The sequence below is a fragment of the Falco rusticolus genome, chromosome 1 (genome assembly GCF_015220075.1).
Source record: "Falco rusticolus isolate bFalRus1 chromosome 1, bFalRus1.pri, whole genome shotgun sequence".
Lineage (NCBI taxonomy): Eukaryota > Metazoa > Chordata > Aves > Falconiformes > Falconidae > Falco > Falco rusticolus.
This window is the reverse complement of record NC_051187.1, coordinates 25507945-25529883: the sequence shown is the minus strand read 5'-3', so window position 1 is coordinate 25529883 and position 21939 is coordinate 25507945. Positions and strand designations below refer to the sequence as shown.

The 21939-nt window shown below is 48.6% G+C and overlaps 1 protein-coding gene across 3 annotated transcripts in view; it reads left to right on the top strand.

The window, feature by feature from the left end:
* CALN1 (calneuron 1) overlaps positions 1-21939 on the top strand; it is a 131337-nt gene that overhangs the window by 101199 nt on the left and 8199 nt on the right. For all 3 annotated transcript variants that reach the window (XR_005102222.1, XM_037375130.1, XM_037375129.1), the window contains exon 5: positions 16899-17052. Coding sequence is in view for 2 of the 3 variants with exons in the window: in XM_037375130.1 (XP_037231027.1) it covers positions 16899-17052 (154 nt within the window). In the remaining variant the exon portion in view is untranslated. The remainder of the gene's footprint in view (positions 1-16898; positions 17053-21939) is intronic.

Here is a 21939-nt window from a genome sequence, read left to right as displayed (position 1 = left end):
AATAAATCCAAAATCCCTTCTAGGCAAAAGGCCACCCCAAAGTTTGTGATATTCCTGGTGGCCTTCACAACAGACCCTTTCTTCCAGGGATGAAATCAGTCAAATAATAGATGCCATTTTTCATGCTCCCTGCCCAGGGTGTCTGCCATCAGCTCATGAGTCAGCCTGCCTGGTCTACGTTGGAAGCAAAGACCAGCTGCATCTTTTCCTCTCACTGATGGGCCTCCGATTAATGAAGTTTTAATGAAATCAGGGTTTAGAAAGGAGATCATGGATCCGTGACATTTTCTATTAGAAGAAAACCCTGATCAAGCTGTTGAAGATGCACGCCCTTCTTCAGAGCCAAAACAGAGGCCGATGACTTCAAGGTTGGAAACAGCTTGGGTGTATTAATACATTCCATAATTTGGTGAGAAAATGGGGATCAGCACCCCTAGAACAGAGGAGGCTTGAGGCTACAGGTGAGGTCCCTGGTCCGGTGGGATGGAGAGAAACGAGGCATTATTGCCAGGGGAATGATTTGGTGTCAGGAGAAAGCAGTGAGTGAGAAAAATCTTAATGTGTCGTAAAGTTTATTTTGCATATCCAGAAGAGTCATGCATTTTAATCCTTAAGCCTGTTTCTCTTGGAAATGAAGTACCTTGGGCTTGGGGGTGTACAGGGAGCAGGCAGGGACTCTGTCCCCAAGAAATCAGTGGTTGTATGGGGCAAGGTGGGTGAATTTTCCACGTTTTCCTGTTGTTTCTGGTCAGCCTCTGGGTGCAATGTAACAGCCAGTGTTCCATTCACTTCAGACGAAGGCTTTGCTGCAATTGAGCAGTGCTTGAAAACTACATGGCAAAAAGCCCAGAGAACTTGTTTTTTCTAAGGCAGCATCTTCTTTCAATGTTGGTTGTATCTATTCAACGATTTTCCCTGCGGTTTCTGGTGTAAGGTAACGTGTGGCCATCAGGGATATTCACACAATGGGTTCGGGGATACTTTTTTCATACACAGTGAGTTTGCACATCTTCTCATGTGGCTTGTTCAAAGGCACAGTGATTTTCCCAAGACAAAAGTGTCTTATAGTGTGAAGATGATCTGTTCGGGGTGAGGCACTCATTGTCCTTACAGAAAGTGTCCTGGGACAGGACAGTGCCTCACAGCCCTTTGGTATGGTGCACAGGTTTGCTGCATTTCTGGCTGTGTTTTTTCCTGCATCTTTTTTGCAGATTGCCATGTTTTAGGTCGTTTATGGTATACCTAATAAAAATTGGTGTCACCTTTCCTAGGTAAGAAACATCCCTCTTTTAGTGAATTGCCTAATCCCATCAGAGATAGCTTTGAACCAAAACAAATTATCCAAATATTTCTGTATAACTGTCAACACGGTGTAACAGAATTGTGTTTTCTTTGCGCCGTACCATCAAAATTATCAGCTGCTTTTTGATCGCCCTGCATTTCTCACCATTGATAAAAGTCAACTTCACACTGGCTTGAGGGGGAGAGAGGAAAACTGCCTTGTTTCAGTGCACGCAGGAAGAAAAAGATTAGCACAAGATGTCAGAGCTAGAGCTGCACGTCATCAGGAGCCTTTGGCCTTGTTTTACCCCCACACACTAATGTATACATTAGTGCTGCATCCAGTCATAGGCCATATTCCTGGGCCACCTGTGAATTTGAACTTAAATGCAGCAGCAAAGCTTCACTGTCTCCTTGAACATCCTTGTTGCTCCGTGCCTGGGGAAGCACTGGAAGAATAACCCATCATGGCCAACTGCTGCCGAGGACTTTTGGGTATAGGGCTTGGGGTCTGGCTACTGACACTCTCTGTTGGGCTTTGACCGGACACATGGCTATGATTTGCCACCCTGTCCCTGTCCCTGGGTTTGCTGAATCACGGGGTGCATCAAGCCCAGCCCCAGTAGCCACACCAGCAAAGCGCTGTTTGCAGGATCCAGGAGTTGAGTTACCATGTGACAGTTTATTTTAGTGCGAGGAGAGTCCTTAAGCATCGCTTGAGCTAAATATTTCTCGAATTCATGCATAACTTAAGTACAATTAGCAGCGCGATCTCACAGACCTGGGTCAGAGCTCTCCCCGTGACATGACTGTGCCGTGACTGCGCATTGTGAGACGTGGAGCTCAGGGCTGGGATTGGTCTGAACTTCTTGGACCATTAGCAACAGTCCTCGAATCCCCATCAGCACTCACTGCTGGTACTGGGGAGACATCGCTGAGGCCTATTTTTGCTTTACATTGCCATACACCACAGCACAGGCACAGGGCGAATACCCCAGAGTGTTCAGAGAGGCTGGAGCAGGCCCAGGTTTTGGAGAAAGTCTGCGTTCAACCCCCTTTGCTTCACCGTCTGCTGAGAGACTCATGGCCAGATCTGCCCCATAAAAGATACCCTGAAGCATCCAAACGCATTTATGTGTTGTGATACAGTACAGAAAAATCTAATGATTGAGCAGTTCAGACAAGGGATATATGCTGATCCAGCTACATCCGACATCCTCTGTTTCGAGGAATGTGTCCCCTGTACCTCCCAAGTAAAGACCTGTCCCAGGGAGCTGGTGTAGTGCCCATGAGATGAAGAGGTTGGTTGCTGGGAGGGTTTCCATTGTGTTCCCAGGGGGCTTCGAACAAGCAGGGTGTCCGATGTGGAGCTCTTAAAGCTGTCACCAAAATGCACCATCCCTTCTTGTCCCCAGCCTGAGTTTATCACCAGGTGTGCTGCTTCTACTCCATTCCACCCACACGCTGGTGTACATCCTCCTGCGCTGGGCTGTGTTTCAGGGGCACTAGAGCCCTGAGCTGAGCTGAACACCTGCTGCTGTTCCCTGTGGCCTCCTGAGCTGTAGCAGGTACCAGCAGAAGTTGCTCATTTTTCCCAGCTTCGAGGTGCGAGCACACCGTGCCTCCCTCCGTGTTGCAGACCCGCTGCTCTGAGTCATGCATTAAAATTACTTTCCTGAATTTTATTTTTTTGCAGTGACAGCTGATTTGTATTTTCTTCCTTCTCTGCTCTGGTGTACTAGTAGCTGGCAGGAGCTAGAAAATGCCAAGTGAATTGCTGGAGGGGACCTCAGAATTGATCACCTTGTTTTTACCACGGCAAGGGAAAAATCATGTACTCCTAGCAACAGAGTAACTTAGCAGTTACTCCAGGCTTTAACTGAACTTTCTACCTTGCGATTTTCATTTGAATCAATCTTGTTTTCAAAAAATGGTCATTATGTGGAAAGCAAAAGGTTATATAAAAATAATTATGAAATGCAAATAAAATAAAAGACAGATCCACATCCTAGCACAATGTGACAGAGGGAAACAAATCAGAAAGTATTACAATCATTTACATCCTTTCTTCATATCTTCTGAGCCTTGGTGCACAAACACCGATTTTTCATACGCTCTGCTCTTGAATTACTAAACTGAAGTGCAAAAGTGGAGGGTTTTTGCTTTGTGTTTCTGTCTCCATATCTAGCCGAACTAGATATTCACTGACTTTCTTCGGGGCTTTCAACTTGTCAGGGAGATCTATGACAGCCGCAGGCCAAGTGGGGAGCTTCATCGTCATGGATGCTCTTAGCTAACGTGCGATAATGCGAGGGGTGGGCTTTAGAGGACAGATGTGATGGAATTCAGAACTCCAGTTTCTACAAGTTGGTGGGGAGGATGTAAAAATTGCAAACCCCAGGTTCTTCATGTGCCTTGGCTGGGCAGCTGCTGGGGCCCCCAGGTCACCAGGCAGTCCCCACTGGGGCAGCCTGGGCAGGCAGCTCCATCCTCGGCTGCGGCCACTCTGTCTGCCAGCTCCTGAGCCCTATTAATAACGTCAATGACTTCTGGTCTTTTAAATTTTTTATTTTTTACTTCTCCTTAGAAAGTGCAGTTTGGCAAATCATAACTTTTACCTGCACAGATGAATTACTCATGCCTTATGTGAATTTCTCACTGTGAAAAAATATTGGTTTTTTAATATTACATGCCTTCCAAATGAGAAGGTCCCAGCCCTGAGGTCATGACAGCTTTCGATCTCTAAATACAGGCTAAAAGATAACAACAAACCCAGTTTGAGTTAATAGAAGTCAAAACGAAACCACAAGGATCGTACCATAATTACTGAAACAAGATGTTTTTACTGACTTCATTTGGCTTTTCTTTTTTTTTTCTCCTTCATTATCTCAGATCCCATAGCCTTTGAAGATATTGCCATTTTGGCCCAAATCATGCAGGGGAGCACACTGCAGGATGGGAAAGATCCTCTCTGCTCTGATTTCATCATGTACCAAGGGAAAAGAGGTCACCAAAAGTACCGTTATGTTTCCAAACAGGGTCCTGTATTTCACTATATCTACTCCACAATAACTGCTTAATCTAAATCCACAGTGTAATTTCAGGCTAAAGGTAACGTAAGCACAAAGGAGGAACTGACCAACTTATACTGAAACAATTAAAACCAGTCAAGAAATTAGTCATGATAAAGCCATACATGCCTCTCAGCATCATGTTGGCTTTTGACAGTGATGCAGACATCAGTCCCTCCAAAACACGTGATGGGTGCCGAGAGGTGCTAGGCACTGTGCCCTGCCGGGCAGAGCCCTGACCCATGCATGAGCCCCATGCCAGCCCTGGCCATCCTGCCCCATCCACCCTCCTAATGACCATCTCATGCATTTATCCTAGGAACCGTTTAGGATGAAGTTGCCCTTTTCCAGGCTGTTTCATTGTGTGCTGCTGGTCTTCATCCTGGGAGTTACAGTGGTTCGGTGTTGGACTAAGATTTTTTTGTTCTCTCTGCTATGCACTGTGCAAGCTGTTCATTTAGTTTTAGGGAGGCTCTTTGCAGGACACGTTATGGATTTAAGAGCACGATAATGATAGTCAACCTGGCATGAATAATGCCATTTCAACCCCAGAAGAGAACTGTGTCAGTTCTGCTACTGCAGTATGTCTTTGCATGTTTGTCACTGGAGTTGGGTGTTTGAACCTTGAATAAATATTACCAAAGACAGCAGAGACCAGGGTACTGACCCCAGTACGCTCTCTGGCCTGGCTTCTCCAGCTGCAACCAAAGTGTGCAGCTCCCCCCCATCTCTATTTGCGTCCCGACTCCAGAGCTGCAAACACAGCAAGGGGAGTCCTGAGAGCAAAGGGAGCTCTACAAAGAAACACCTTGCCCCTCCTCCACCTCCATGCAGGGGTTAGGTGATGACAACGGAGGAATGTTTGCATGCACAGCCGTGTCAGCAGCAGTGCACAGACCACCCCCTGCACTGCCCTGGCAGCCAGGCTGCTCCTGCCAGCTGCGATGGTAGCGCAGCTCGTGCAGCATTTGCACCTCCGCTTCCCCAGCCCGGAGAGCCCCGTGTCTGCTGGGCATGGTTACCTTCCCAGTGCTGGCCATGCAAAAACTAGTCTTGCTGATGATCGATAGTCCAGTACACCTGCACAGACACCTCACCGTTGCAAGGGCAGGGAAGGGAAAGGAAGACCTGGCTGCACTCAGACGATGTCCTGATGCTCCTTTTCTGTGCTGCTGTTCAAAAAGTTGATATAGGTTTTACAAGTCATCAGGAGAAGGAATATCAAAGGATCAAATAGTGGTGAGGCTCCCTTGCTTTCTGGGCCAGGCTGGCAGTGCTGTTTGTTTTCTCAGCAACACCATTTTGGCTTCCTAGCACAGTCCAGCTGGGTTAGGAGGTATCTTGGGAGGTCCAAGCAGACCAAATGGTGAAGCACAGCTTGCAAAAGGCTCCCAGGGTTGTGTATAGTGATGGGGAACCCTTGCCTGCATCCCTAATGATGTGAGCACATTGGGAAACAGCAGAAATGATGAGGCTGGTGTCAGCTGAGTTCATACGGGAGGGAGCATGAACACATCACATTTCCTACGAGTAGGGTTCTCTTCCGGACTGTGTAATGCCACTAACTTGAATAAATGACCCTCTCTGCCCTCTCCACCTTGCCCACTCACCAGTAAAACATGCTGTAGTGGGACCTGCTGGTGCATTTCACAGTCATTTTCAAGTTGTCTCATCTTTATATTTGGTGACCATCACCTCGGAGCAAACCTGACCTATAAAGCAGTCATTTTTCTGCACCCACCACAGCACAGAGCATCACAGCCTGCACTTGCATTTGAGGCTGAACAGACCATCGTGAGCTACAAAAGGAGGCTAACCTAAAAATCAAATGTAGTTTGGCTAAAAACAGTAGCCTGAGAAGCTGCTTTCCATCTATCTTAGCTCTGTCTGGTGCTAGACAGCAGTATTAGGTCTGTTTGCTTCCTCGTTATTATTATTTTTGTTGTTAACCATCATCTGCAGTGTCAAGGATGCCTCAGGTTTCCCACAGTAGCTCTCGGTCTCCCTGGTAAGGCTTTTATTAATTATTAGTGTCCTTCATGCATTTCAGGAACATGTCTCATCTTCTAATCCACTTCTCCCGGCACTCTCAAAACATTTGTAACTGTTAAGTAAAAAATTGGTTTCCTTTGGCTAAAGGCTTTCAGGAGACATTCAGCAGCAGGGCTGCACGGCCGGTTCATTTACTTTGCTTGGGTTTCTGCCGCCTGATCTCATTCAGAAGCAGCTTAAAGGTCACTCCTCTAGGCAGTGATGCTGCCCGCTGCTGTGTGCGAAAAATGGGGAGAAGAGCAGTGGGTCGAATGCAATCTGTTTTGTGAAGCAGACAGGACAGGTTATTTTTGCTAGACTTTGGTTTTTGCTCACGCTGTAATCCTTCTGTGCTTGCTGGCTGTCAGGTTTATTGCTATTGTCAAAAAAGCAATAGCACATACTCCAGGTCTGTGAAGCTGCTTTGCTGGCACCTCGCATGGCACAAGCCTTAGCTCTGGAGCAGCTGACGCAGTTCAAAGTCCCCTCACATCCTTGCTTGGTGCGTGCCTGGATCAGGATGTAAATACGTCTTACCCGGCACAGCCAGGCACAGGAGCTGCTGTCCCCCAGGGGTCCTGGCACACCCCTGCAGGGTGCAGACCCCTCTGCCCTCCCTCCGGTGGTCTAGCATCTTGTGGGGCAAAGAATGAAGGGCCTTTTATTCTTGCAAAACGTGGGATTGCAGACCCTGCATAGTGATCTGCCATAACCCCCCCATTGTGCTCTTGTCGGCTGAACCAGGGGGGGAGCAGGACTGCCTGACTTATCCCACAGCAGGGACAAGCATCCCCACCCCAGAGCACATTTCCCCTCATCCTGCTGATGGATTTACACCAGGGAGTTGAATCCACTAGAAACTCCCTATCTGTGGGGTAGGCTGAAGGCACTCGCTCCCAAATGGGAATTCCCAGCTTTAGTCCTAATTAAATTGTACATGTTTGCTCCTCCAAGAAGCTCCCACAGCCTTGCATCAAAGGTCAAGATGTTGCAGACCTGTTTATGTATGCACTTTGATGAGGATCAGACCAAGAGCCTGTTGTCGAGGTCTGGGAGCTTTGAAAATAGGCAAAATAAATCGTTAGAGCCTGTTAATTTGTACTCAGCCTGAGAGCATTCTCTAATTAAAAAAGAAAAAAACCAACACCAAAAAACCCAGTCCACCACTTCTCCATGTTTTAGTTAAATTATTTAAAATTAATTGAATGGGCCCAGGATTAATTTTCCTACTGTTTTCTGCGGATGTGTTACTGCAATTTACCTATCAGGGGGCCTATTTCTCTCAGCCCAGTTTAATAACCATTATAGCCCGGTGGTGAAGGAGGAGATCAGTGCAGAGGCAAAGCCAATGACCCACTGCCCTGCTTAAAACATCACTCCAAGAGTTAAAGTCTGAGTTTAGTAAAGGACAGCACCAACCTCACCAGGTGGTGGGATCTAGCAGAGGGAACTACTCCCCAGGTCCGTTCTTGTACAGCCAGGACTATACAAGAGAGCTTCTTTGCAGACCAACTGTCAGCAGCATTTTCCATCACCAGACCCAAACGGCAGGGTCTCCATGTGTTCGTATCAGAAACATGCTGGGTGCACTGACCCGTGTCCCAGGAATCCTGTGTCATGTAGCGGAAGGTTTAAGGGATGCTCTAACCCACACTGGGTATAGTGGGGACATGGCAAGCAAAGCTAATACCATCCTCGGGGCACCGGCGAGAGACCATGGTAGGGTGCGGGGTGAGCACCGAGCACGTAGGGCTCAGCAGGGGTACCCACCCCTCCGTCAGCCCCTGCTCTGCAGCAATGCCCTGGTGGGACCTTGGGCGTGAGCTGAGACAACCCTCTGTCCCCACCTTCCAGGTGTTGGCTGAGTAACCCTGAGACCCAAAGTGGCATGTGACAGCGTGGCCGTCAGAGCCGTGGGCAGCAGGTATAATCAGATACGGAGAGGTGCAGGGAGCAGGACAGCACATGGGGAAAGCAGCAATTTGTCATCCTTGCCAGGGCGACAAGTTTGAAAGAGCTTAGCTTTACCCCTCCTGAATGAACAACACGTGGCAATAGGGGTGAGGGAGTAATAAAGGAACAAGAAGCAGCAGCACCAAGCACCAGCATTTGGAAAATGGTATGTAAAGCATCCTGACCATTGGGACAAAGGGACAAGTGGCACCTTCCCAAAGAGAGCAGGAGAGGGGTGCAGGGCACCCAGGCGGGCTATCAGCTCCTGGGCTGGGCTGAGTAGCTTGGCAGGACTTTTGCAAATGATTTTCAGTATTGTTGCCTTATTCCTGTGGCTCGGGTGTAAGAGCCCAGGGAAAGGGCTGTGTCCATCAGTGCACTGGATGGTATTGAGCCAGCAGCTCAAGCACTGTTGGCGCAGCCTGCAGGCAGCAGGATGGAGTGAGGAACCCATCCCCACTGTGGAGGCCAAAAGCAATTTTTTTCCCCTGTTATATTTAGCAGTGGACTGAGCTGGGGTGGAGGTGGGGTGGGGTGGGATGTTAAGATGACATTTTCTTTTCTGCATTGGAAAATGCCAAGCTGTCAAAATCTGAAGTGGTCCCTGGCTGTGCATCAGTTCCAGGTGTGGAGGTGTGGAAGATACGGATGGGGATGGGGGGCAAGCAGGGGGTCAGCCTGCAGTTCATTAGGGGGGAGGTGGGCAGGGCACCCACCAGGCACACTGCCCACCCGTGAGCCTTCGTGGCCTCCTCCATGTGGACGGCTTCTTGCCTCTGGTACATGGTGGGCTCAGGACTGCCTCTAAAACATTTCTGGAATGATAACAAGGAGTTGGTGGGCATTTGTGCTCTTAGGGCAGCCATTCTGTCTTTCAGTTTTACTCACCCTTTCTCCTCTTTGTCTGCACAGTCAGAGAGGTTTCTTACAGTGAGCACCAGCCTGGGCCACCCTGACCCCCTTGTCCTGCTCCCCAGCCCCTGAAGAACACCCAGAACTGGTCACACTTGTCCCAAGTGCTGTGGAGGGGAGTACAGGACTTTCCTGCCCTGGGTTTCAGGCTGGCAGACACGATGGGGAGATCTCATGTGTTCTCAGCCCATACACCCTTTTGCAGAGACCACCCCTCCACAGCATGGCCTTGTTCCACCCAGGCAAGCTGGCAAAGGAGGCTGGTTTGGGCCATACACAGAACAGTTCATAATCTACAGACGGTGCCTCTTGCAGAGCTGCGAGCATCCCGGCAGCGCTCCCTCCTCCGTGGTCCCACGTGGGCTGTGGGGTGGCTGGAGGGACACATGGGGGGGGTCCCCATGGGCCAGGTCAGTTGGCAGTGCCACATCATTTCATAGTGCAAACTTTGGCCAGGTTGCTTGGGGTTAAGAGTGCTGTGAATATGCACTTAAATCTGGTTTTAATTTATCAGTGTGTGTACGATTCCCTGCTGACAAAGCTGCCAGGAAGAATGGAACCATCTCCTGTTAGCCAGCGCAGTAACGAGCCCGTTACTATGGAAATGAGCGTGTTACCCCTTTCCGCTCCCCAGCAGGCAAGGTTGCTCGGGTGCAGCATCGGGGAAATGTTCCCGATGCTGTGCGAGCCAGCGGTACCTGGGTGACGGCCACCCGCAGCCCAGGGTGGGGGGGAGAAGCTGTCACAAGTGGCTTGCTGGGATGCTTCAGGGCAAGGTGGCCCGGGGCACATCGCCCCAACACAAGGACAGCTCAAGCGAGCAGACAGGCACTTGTGGTGTCACGCAGCCCCAGCCACCATACAGGGAGGCATGCAAGTGTGTTTCTATAGGGGCACTGGTTCTAACTGGGGTCCTTGAGCCTGCCTGCTTCTGGCACTGGAAGTGCACGTGTACACATGGGGCCAAGCACAACCTTGTGCTCCTGGTGAGCGATGGGAGAGCAGGATGGGGAGTCACCCAGTGGGTGCACTGGCTACTGGCTCCCAGGACACTCAGTCCTGGGCTCCAGCCCTTGGCAGGATGGGACCGCATCTTTCTGCAGCAGCAGGGTTGTGCAGCGTAATCTCCCAGGAGGAGGAGATGATCTGTTGGTTGATGGAGCTCTGCTCCCTCTTGCAGGCTAATGGGGATTGTTGGGGGCAGCTGCCAAAGCTGAGTTTGTATCTGCTGTCCTGCAAAAATCCCCTTCTCCACCTGCCTGCTGGGACGGTGACATAGCTCTGCATGGTGTCCATTCAGCAGAGGGGACACCCAGGGCCTCAAGCTCTTCTTGGCAGGGTCACAGTGTGCTCTGAGTGCCCTGCCAGGCTGTCTGCCTGCAATGAGCATCCCAAGGGAAAGGCTCTGTTTGCTCCACTCCCGCAGCCACCCCGGTTTAGAGTGAAAGCATTTGCTTCTCTTATCTCAAGTGATGATAGGGGAGCTACAAGGGAGCTTACAGGACGGAGGGACAGGTGGCTCTTTCTCGTCTTTGCTGAGGATTATCATACTGATAGGAGGCTTTTCCCAGCAGCAGAGCCACACAGCTAAACTGGGAGGAGGTAGGGGGTGAGTATTGCACTGGGTGCAGGGAGAAGCACATGCTCTCCCTTGCACAGAGCCATCTTCTCCCTCCTGCCCCCCACGGAGGGGCAGCAAGGCTGCTGTCAGCAGGGCGATGTGAGACCTCCACGGATGGCTGGGCATGGTTCCCAGATAGAGAAAATGCTTGTGCACACGTGGGAACAGCCCTGGGCCCTGCCACAGCCCACGGGGCAGCCCTGAGGGACCTCTGCGTGCTTCGCCCTGGGCCATAAATGCAGTTGCACTAGCACAGAGCAAGTGCTGGAAGGAGAAAAACAAGTAGTGATGGGGAAAACAAAAAGGGACCCCTAAATCTTCAGCTTACAGCAAGCCTCCACATGGGCATGTGTATGGAGCAGAGCAAAATGTTATCTTCTGTGCTTTCACTGCCGGTGCTGTAGGAAGGGCTCCCGCCCCTCCTTCAGTGGATGTGTGGGCCAGCGGGTGGGGGGTGTGTGTGGGGGTGCATGTGTGTGTGCAGGAAATTAGCTTTGCTGTAATGGTAGTCATGATTTTGGGAACACTGAAAAAAAAAACCAAACCAATAATATTGCTGCTTTAAAGCCAGTAGCGTGTTACAGGCTGCGAAATGGCTTTGTGCCTCTGTCCTATTGGGGTGCACACAAGGCACTCCAGGTCTCAGGCTGGCGCATGTTCTCCATTTAACAGCATGTTTTCTTTGACAGAAAAATATATAATGAGAAACCTTCAGATCTGGAGAGAGTGTATGTCTGGACATCTAGAAAATATTTCATGTGTTCCCACATATTTATATATATATATATATATATATACACACACACAATTTATACTTTATGTTATATATATATATATATAAAGACAATACTTTGAAATATACACAAATCTAAACATATATATATATAAAATAGATGTATAAAAGTTCATCTAGGAGCTTTTACAGTGGGGTCTTGCCACAGTGCTGTTTACTGAAATGGCAGCCGCTGCCTGTTAGGCACGAGCAGAGTCCTTCAGCCTTGGCAGCACAGCAGATCCCCGCTGCAAACACAGCTTCGCTCGCAGGAGCTCACTCCCCTTCTGCGTGGTCTTCCTGCCCCTCCAGACTCCTGGCTTCTCCAGCATGCACCGTTTTCCTCTCGTTATAAAGTTCCATGGCTGAGCTTATCTGGAAGGTACAGTCAGTACAAAATGGCCATTCATCCAGCCCCCAGGCAGAGATGGGAATACATTAGATTCCTGCTGGAGCACACTGGGGCTGTGTGCTTTAATATATGGCCAACACACAACATTGGTCCTATGGAAAAGTCCCAGCTAGTAGTTTATGAGCTCAAACCCTGTCTGGCTCAAGGAACAGATGCACCGGCTGCTGCGAGCAGTCACAGAGCTGCCTGTGTTCAGAGCCACCCAGAAACAACCTGACTCTGGTTAGCACAGCACAGAGCCCAGCTGCTCTGCAAAGAGTCCCAGGGGGTTGGGGGCCATGCCCCGTGTTGTGGCAGCCGGCTGCAAGTGTGGGCAAAGCCAGTCTGCGTTTGCCTCGCAGGTATTCGAGACACCCGTGGCCTGACATGCAATAGGTCTGAGAGCAAAACAAAGGTGTTATTATGCAGAGATTATCAAGGGCTGCCCCAAACAAGAAATCTATGAAACATAGATGTGGTGCTTAGGAACATGGTTTAGTGGTGGAATTGGCAATGTTAGGTCAATGGTTGGACTTGATGACCCTAAGGGCCTTTTTCCAACCTAGATGATTCTATGAAGGTTTTGGGTTTGCAGACCTGGTTTTCAAAAGCACGAGACAAAAGCCTGCTCTTGTGCTGCTGTCTCAGTCTCCACTTGGAGACCTCAAAGTCCAATATAACTTCTTTAGTTGGCTTACATGGAAAACCTGTACCCGATAGGCTCAAGAAAAATAAGTATCCGAAGTGCTCTCCTAGCTAAAGCCAGAGGAGCCATCCCTGCCTCTGGTTGAGAAGAGCATTTTTGTTGATGTGGCTTCAAAAGATCTTGCAGGTCACCAGGGTGGCCCCGCTCACTTTACTACAGGGTGCCAGCCTGGCGTCACCCCGTCTGCACAGCAGTGAGACCAACTTCAGAATCAAGAGAGGAGCCCCCCACTCTTTTTTTAAAAGCAGAGCTGATATTAAAGGAAATTATCATAGGTAATATTTCAGCATTTAACTCTTCAAAGAAGCAAGCTCTTTCATAGGGTCATTTCCCTGTATAAAGCAGAAGGAGATTGTGCCGAGTAGGATACAGAAGTATCTGAAGAAGGTGCTAGGAGTGAAACTAGTGTTCTGCAGGCATGGCAGATGTCAGTCAGCCACAGATTTTGGGAACTGGGGGTAGGGAGACTGAAGGAACTCACAGGGACTCTGCTTTCATTCCCAGCAGGAAATTTAAATCAAGGAGGAGTCAGGAAGCTACAGGCTGGATTGGATCAGGTCTACTTTCCCTTCCAGATGTCCCCTGGGACAACGCCCTCCAACTCCAGGAGATGTTTCTGCTAGGGACAGTTACTGAGGTCCATCAGAAACTGCAGTGGACAATTCCTGGTGACCTGCACAGAAGCCAAACATACCTGTACAAGTTACAGGTTTTCATTCAGGGCACTCACAGCATCACTTGGGGTGGTTGAGCCTCAGCATTAGGCACAGTTTTTTTCTATGCCCCTGCTTACAGTGTATTCCAAGAGCACCGGTTCAGAAGAAGCAGCATCAATTTCTTCTAATTATAAATCCTATAAAAAGTTTTCAACTTGCAGCAGTCACAGTTTTCCTCTCAGTGGAACCAAGAGAAGCTAAGAGTTGCTCCCTGGTTACTGCCATTACAACAATAAAAAGCCAGAATAATTGAAGAATGAATCAGGGAAACTGCCAGATTGGAGAGCAATGATAATATAAGAAATGACCTGGGAGCCCAAACCCAGTGCAAACTCTTGTTTCTGGCTGCACCAAGCTTGAGCCCATTCTGGACAAACTCCTGTGCTGATACGTATCTAACGGAGGACATGCCTCCTGCACAGAAGCCCCAGAGCATAGAGCAAAGCAGCAGCAATGACCATATGCTTGCCAACAAGCCAAACACTCAGTACGGGAGCCAACAAGGGTAATTTTGAACCCCATCTGAGATGGTTCCTCTTCCTAAAAAGCAAAATGACAATGGAACAATAAAAAAATAATTTCTCCCTATATTAGCATAAAGCTTAAAAAAGCCAGAGATGCAGCGACAGATGTGTGTTTGTCAAGACAACAATTATTTCCCACCAGACAGATCAACAAAAAGACCCCCAAACCCACAAGTCATTACTGTTTCCACATTGTTAAGATGAGATGATAACCATGGTTCTGTTTGTAATCCAGGTAAATCCAGGCAATAGGTAGCATCACAGTAGAGTCTGCAAAAGCTTGTTAGTGGTAATGCTGGTATAGAGGGAGACCAGCAAAGACTGCTGACAGTGAGAAGACAGGAGCAGCATGTCAACATAGGCACCGGTGTGTCCTGAGGTGAGTTTTCACACCTATAGCTCAGGAGACAGACATAAAGGAGCAGGGAGCTGACCCAGAGATGTTGTTCTTCCAACACAGTCACCTTGGGACACAGCGAGGCAGATCCTGAAGCAGTCAGTTGCCTTTTACTCCCCACAAGGACAGGATGCATGCACCATATCAGAGGTCCCTGGCCCTCAGCTATCCTGCCCATGTAAAGTCTGTCAGCACTTCCAGTAAGTCCTAAGGAGGCTGACACATCCCTGCAGGTGTCCTCAAAAAAGGATGCAAGTAAAAAGGAAGTCTCAGAGACACTGCTCTGGGCTGTGAAGCACTCACAGGGGCGAGCATCCATCTGGTGCTGGGTGAACACGGTTTTGGACAGCTTCTAGAAAGACTGTTCCCTGAAGGAGGAAAATCCAAACGCATAAACTACAGCAAAAAATGTCTGTGCTGGTCACAGAGAACTGTCCCTGAGCCAAGAACAGGAAGAAAACTCCAGCAGAGGTTGACCATCACCCCCCGATGTGATGGGAAGGGGTAACCACATGTGAAATTATGAGTTTGTCATATGGGTAGACTCAGGAAGATGCTGGGGCTCAGGGCTCAAGTTCAGGTTTGAATTTCCCTAAGACAAAGACCCTGAAGGAATGCAGGATTGGGTGGTGGGTGAGAAATCATTGCTTTTACCTGCATGGTGCTGGTGTGTGATCAGCGCTGCAGGAAGCCAGCTGGGAGGGCTGCAAACCCCAGGCAGCCTCAAAGCACTCTGCAAACCTCCACTGACGACACCTCCCAACACTGCTTTAAGGCAACCACATGAATTAACCTCCATTTCTGCACCTCTAGTTGCCAAGAGAAACGCTTTTCGTAATCATGCAGGTTGTGAAGTACACAGCTGCTCAGTTTTACTTGCTCTTTTAACATAAAAGAAAGCAGAATACAGGTGGTGCAATTTCCACATGCACAACAAAGCAGGCTGGAAATTTGTGACTAAATACCAGGAGGATTTGCAATCCAGCTTTGAACTGTGCAACAAGGAGCCACTGGTGACAATTGTGTGCTTGCTATTTTTAGCCGGGCGGCATGAACGCTGAATCCCTGAGGGACAAGGACAGCAGCAAAAACACCAAACCCACCAGACTTGCTTTTCAGAGAACTCATCTGGGGCAAAGACAGGAACTTTGTCTTTTGCCCCTGCTGTCCACTTCTCTGCAGATTTCTGCACCAGGTTTTTGATTCTTGCAGGAAATAAATAAATAGAACTGTAGAATCAGTGCTTCTAAGGATAGATGGATAACTACATGAATGTGTGCAAATGCACCTATACACACACATATACACATAAATATTTCAGGGTCCAGATTTTATCAAAGTGCACTTACTTTTCTTAGTTAACCACTTTGAGGATTAATGATTTTTGCATCTGTGCAATGAGGTGTGCAGCAGTGGTCAGGGAAGGGAAACTCAGATAACGCACTGAGCAGCTCAGGACTGATAAGGTTTGTCCTGTCCTTATCAGGCTGAAGGGGAAGGAGCGGGAATTTCTTGCTGCACCATTTCTGAACTGCTGGCTGTGCAATCACTGCTCTTGCCACACTCTTATTTGCAGAAGCAGGTACAAGCTGGCATCACCAGGCCCCATTGCAGTGCTAAGGCAGAGCTGTTCAGACTTTCTGAGGCTTCTCAGAGGTGGGCAGTTTAGAGGAGGGCATCCGAGTCGTGGTGCTCACTGTTTGCTGTAGGCAAGGCTGTGGTTTGGGCTGCAAGAGCTGAGAGTTCAAGGTGCCGCTCAGAGAATGAGCATCTGCAGCACACGGGGACACTCGGGGGGACCTGGAGCGTTTCCATCCCTCTTTACTGACTGCGCTGATGACTCAGGGAGACTCGTCTCCTCACCCAGCACTGCAAGTCAGCCAGCATGAAAGCCTTCTCTCCTGTACCATTAGCAGATATTAATACCACAGGCTTTACACATGTGCAAAGTCCCTCTGCTGCAAAATGTTCATTCCTATCTATTCTGCAGGAATCCACTGGGTTTGATATCTGGTGCATGTAAGAACAACATTTACCTACTGGAACTACAGCAGAACTCAGCAAAGAGGGAAATGTTTGCTGCTTGTTCTCGCTACACAGGCACAACTGGAGAGTTAGCAGGAAAAAAAGGGGCAGAGACAAGACTATGGCTCATGGCAAGGTGTAAGGTTTGCCAGGGGAATCCCTCAGGGGTTTACCTCTGTTGGGATGGCTGGGACTGATACTGGATTGCTGCCTCTTGCTGCATCTCCAGCCTGGATGACTGTCCCTGGCCTAGGGCTGTGTTTCTCTATGGCTCTACCAGCATTGAGCCGTCAAGATCTCTAGCAACATCCTTCTGCAACATTCTCCTTGTTAGTATCAAATAAGCCCAAAAGAGCAAAATTTGCAAAGTCATGTTGAGGTGTTGAAATGAGGGTGAAAAAACCCACAAGTAGGGAACTATGCTATGCCCGCATGCCTCCCTTCCTCCAGGTACTGTACCTGCTACGGTGGCTGTCTAACTCGGTCCTCTTCCCACAGTTCGACATGCAGAGGATAACGCTGGAAGAGCTGAAACACATCCTCTACCATGCCTTCCGGGACCACTTAACGATGAAAGACATTGAGAACATCATCATCAATGAAGAGGAGAGTTTAAATGAAAACTCTGGCAACTGCCAAACAGAGTTTGAAGGTGAGAAAGAAGGTTTCCGTGTTTCTGTACAATTTTTCTCTTTCTGCTTTGTCTGTAAAACTCACTCTGATTCATGACGCGCAATGGGCAAGGGTGCCTGGAGTTAGCACAGAGTTATTTTAGAGTAAGTAACAATGACAAACTAAGAGCTCAAGAGCTGCCGTTAGCTTTCTTCCATGTGGTCTAAGTAAAGCTGATGCTGTTTGAGGCAGGAGGATGAACTAGTGGGTGCTTTGCCTGATGACCCTCCTTTCTCTGGTGGCCTTCGGGCAGAGGGATGTACAGCCTGTGCTGAGGTGAGTGTCTGAGACAGACCAAATTTCCCTATGGAAATAAGCACTTCTCCCCCAGCCTAGCATGGAAAGACCTTATTGGCACTGGGTCCTGCCCTAGCAAGCTGCGTTAGGCTCCATCAGTTTTCTGCTGTCTTTCCACAAGCAGAAAAGGTCTCCTGCTGTGGGCTCCCAGGGACCAGCTGGGGACAGTCCTCTCTCTGCCTTGTAACCCCCGCCACCAGCAGAGGTGGTGCATCAGCACCCTACAGCCCTGCACACCCCTCGCTCGGTGCGCTTGGGGCTGCTGGGGTGGAGCTGCACCCCCAGGAGAGCTGGTCTCAACACGTGTGTGAGTGCCTGCAAGATCAAGGTCTGAGCAACTCTCAGAGGTAGCTACAAAAAGGGAAACATTTGCATTGGCAGCTGTTCCTTAGTGCAGCATCCTCTCTGCAGTGCTACAAGACCACTAAGTGATCAGCAGCCGGGACCAGGCACAGCCTCAGCTTTTACGGTGCATTTTGCACTTTGAACGGAGCTAACACTGGCAAGAACATTCCCCATTTTAAGCCACCCTGGGAGAAGGATTTTCTTGGCCAGAGGAACTTGTACTGCTCCAAAAACATTGCTGGTTAGAACAACTAAGCAGATACAAATCACCTCAAGAGGAGAAAAATCCAGCGAGATATTGACAGAGAACCTTGGGGCTTCTGCATGTCACCCTGGGACAGCTACTGCCCCTGTATGTGGGCCATTTGGAGGAAATTCTGATACTCTGAGGGGCAAAATAGCCTCTGAAAGGGCACCTGGCAGAGACACTGAAGCGTCTTTAAAAAAAAGCAAAGGATAAACATATTACTGAAATTATTAGCCTGGCTAATTAATAGGATTCAGCAGCTACACCCAGCACACTCACCCTCTGCTAAATACTGCAGAAAAGATGTAGAAGAGCACAGCTGAATTTCAAAAAGCCTGCAGGAGGGAGGCAAGCAGCATCGCTCTTCGATTCAAGCCAAGCAATGCTGGTTTGTTTTGTTCCTCCTGGAGAGCAGCAGGGAGGAAGAGATGCTTACTTACAAGAATGGAGTTGTTAGTCCCCACTGACCTGCTGATTCAGTGGAGACATGCACCAGCTGTCACCGCAGCGAGAGGCATGCAGGCTTCTTTCAGCTTCGGTGCTTGGGTGAACTATCCCAGTCACAAAAAAAAAAAAAAAAAAATTAAAAAAAAAAAAGGTCCGAAAACCTAAATGCTCAGCATCTCATTTTGGAAGTCCCAGCTTCCAAAAGTACAGCAAGAACAGCTTTTCTCGTGGGATGTTGGCATTGCTGGTGCTAGGCAGAACCTAGAAGCAAAACAGACCCTTTTTTAGATGTTGTTAGAAATACACACACACACGCACAAATCCGCCAGAGAATAAAGATCAACTGAACACTGTCAACAAAGATCCAAAGTTTTGCTTCTGGTCCCAGAAGAAGGGGACGGTTCTGGTCCGTGGCAGCTGTGACATGAGCATTTCTCCCAGGAAAGGCAGGCTGAGAGCAGGTTGTGTCCCTGCAGCTCTCCAGGCTGGACATGCCATTACCTGCATGACCCACTTGTGCCCTTGGCGTTCCCATTTCCTACACCCTGAAATCCCTACAGGGCTCAAAAGCAGAAATTATAGGGCCTCATGGCGTGGATCAAGGGCACTAAGGGAGAGCTGTCATGGTGGATGGACAGCATCTCAGTCTGGCTTTAAGTGGCCATACAGAAGTGTTTCTGTGTACGTCAGTCACCCTCTACTCAATTAGTGGAGTGAAGGACATGCTTTTTGGCTATAATTCCTCGAGTTTGTTCTAGGTGCTACCTTGGGGTGAGGTTAATAGCACCTTAAAAAGCACCTATTTCTTTCAACTGTAAAGGTAGCCTAAAGGGACTAGCCTAGAGGCTCATCTGTATTTAAGGTACATTTCATCCACCCCACTGCGGTGCCTTTAACCATGGTTAGGAATGAAGCCAAGGGGAGCCCCAATGGTTTTCACTGAGATTTGGGAATGGCTCCTAAGAGAAGAGACATGGCAGATACTTTCAGTAGTACCTTGCTGAAATGGGGGATCTCCACTCCCCGTCAGCATCAAAGAGAAGCCCCAAAACCCTTCTCCATCCCATGGACAGAAACATCCCCCCTTCTTCACACCTGGGGTCAGCTGGCTCAGCCTCACCAGGTGCTAAACAGCACTGTACAGGTAACACCGTCATTGGTACAAATACGTGCAAATTTCTGTTCATTCTCATAATTTTGCCATCTTGGCTTCTTGTCACAACAAGGTCTTTACAACCATGTAACATTCTTTGTTTATCAACATGGACCATGAACCTTATTGCTCTCCCCCACGCTCATACACACACACAACCACACACACACTTCAACCCCAATACAATGTTCATATTACATCAGGGACAAGTCCAGGATTTTGTTCACTTCATTCCGAATGTTAGAGTCATTTGCCAGACACCAGGTCTAGGCTGACATCACAGCTTCCCCTCTTATGCATTTCTAGGGGGTTTCATTTGCTGCCTTCTTGCAAAGCAAAGAAAACACCCAACTCCATGGGACAAGCAGCACATACCAGCCCCACCAATAAAGAATACAACCAGAAGGGAGGCATGGTTATGCCTTCAGCCTTTCCCTCAATTTTTAACAATGCTTAGGGCAGGAGAACGAAGTTGAGAGCCAAGAAGACTGTGTGTTTTTACGAGGAGAGACACAACAAAAGGACAACTGTCTGCAGCGACATTGTACTACCGAAAATTTATAGTACAAAAATCATTTGTCTGGCAGTTCCCTTTATCCAAACACTCATGACATTAAGCTCGTGGCATACACGAGTGCTGGCTGGTTACGGTGACCCGTGCTGTCTGGCATGGGCATTTCATCCTCAGCCCTGACACTCAAATTAACTGGATGTACAAGAGCTGCTGCAGCTCCCCTCCCCGCTCTCCCCAGACAAGCACTGGGAACATCTGCTCCTCAGCTAAGGGCTTGGGAATGAATAACTGACCTCTTCAAATGAAAATACCTCCAGCCAGCCAGAGAAAGCAAATATCACTCACCTTTGGCAGGGTTATGACAGAAGCCACTATAAATACACTGTAGCTGTTCATGTTAGCAAGCCTTTTTCTGCAGGCAAGAAGGTTCTCAGCGCTTACTCTGACCATCTCAAACGTACTGTGAGCGTCGTGAGAAGCCCAGCAGCCACAGCCAGTGGACTGGTGCACCCGGCAATGGGCTGGACCCATTCACTCGATGTCCTGGTGGGGAAGTTACAGTGACAGTAGCTCTGTCTCTGCCACTAGTGACACTATGGTGAGTCCTCCCCGCCAGCCTGTCCTCTGCACGTTGAGAAGGTGAAGGATGACCCAGCCTTGATTTGCCTTTGCTTCTTGAGATCTCATTTACATTGGACAGCCCATGAGTTGCTCCCCTTGCTAAGAAGGGGCCAGGACATCTCCAGAGGAGCTTCAGGCTCTGACCCTGTTTAAGGAACCAGCTCACGTCCAAACCCCAACGTGTCCCATGAGTATTAAAAACTCCTGCTGGCAAGAAAATGCAAAACACATCGAGCATGCAACAATGCCAGCTATGGAAACCAGCAGGAAAAAACCACAGATGTCATGCTCAAAGGATCTATGAATTTGGAGAAAGGAGAAAAGCGAGGGGAAAAACTCAGCAGTGGCAGGGCAGGGGGCAAATCGGTCTTCATATTTAAGAGGGTAATATGAACATAGTTGTGTGCAGAGTGAAGAAAGTCAGTAATTTCAGCTTTTTTGTCACCCTGTGGATTGCAAGGGGCAGAAGAACTGTAATACTCATCTTCTTGCTGCAGTAAAACTTGCTGAGCCCCAGCCAACAGCAAGAGGGTCTCTCTGGATCTGCAGCACCTCTACATTTCAGCACAGACCTTTCCCCTTTCTTCTGGAGTTATTTGGTAGGTTATTTGGCTACTTGTGTACCTTCAGTCGATAAGGAACAATAACGATGTCTTACCTGCATCCTGCTGCCTTAAAGCTCTATTGTTACTTGATGATACAACAGAAGACTGAAGAAATTGTTCAATTCAGGAACACTTCTGCAAGAAAGCATTGAACATGCTTTACTCTTTCCCTTTGAATAGAAGAGCTGCCATTACAAAAAGCCTTGGCCAGTCTTTAGCTGCTGCTCCCAGTCACCATAATCAGCACCAAAGCCCCGCGCTGAACAGCAGTGCTGACTGTGATGGATTGTGTCACTGTTTTATCTGCTGGCTGGGTGTGTTTTCAAAGTATAGAAATAATAGGAAAATAAATAAAGAAATAACTGAAACTGTGATTTAACAAGCTTTTCAAAGTGCTGGAGCATCACGCACAAAACCAAGAAACCAAAGTATTGATTCTATGGGCATTATAAAAGCGAGAGAAGGAATCAAGGAATAGAGCAGTGCAAGCAGAAAGCAAGTAATTTAGGAGAGCTGCCGTAAAGGGGATTTTATTATCTGCACAGGATATAGCGAGCCCCTCGGAGCGCTGGTGCAGCATTGCCCTGCCCTGGGCGGTCTGGCTCGAAGTGCCGCCTAACAAGGGCTCCGTGTGCCTC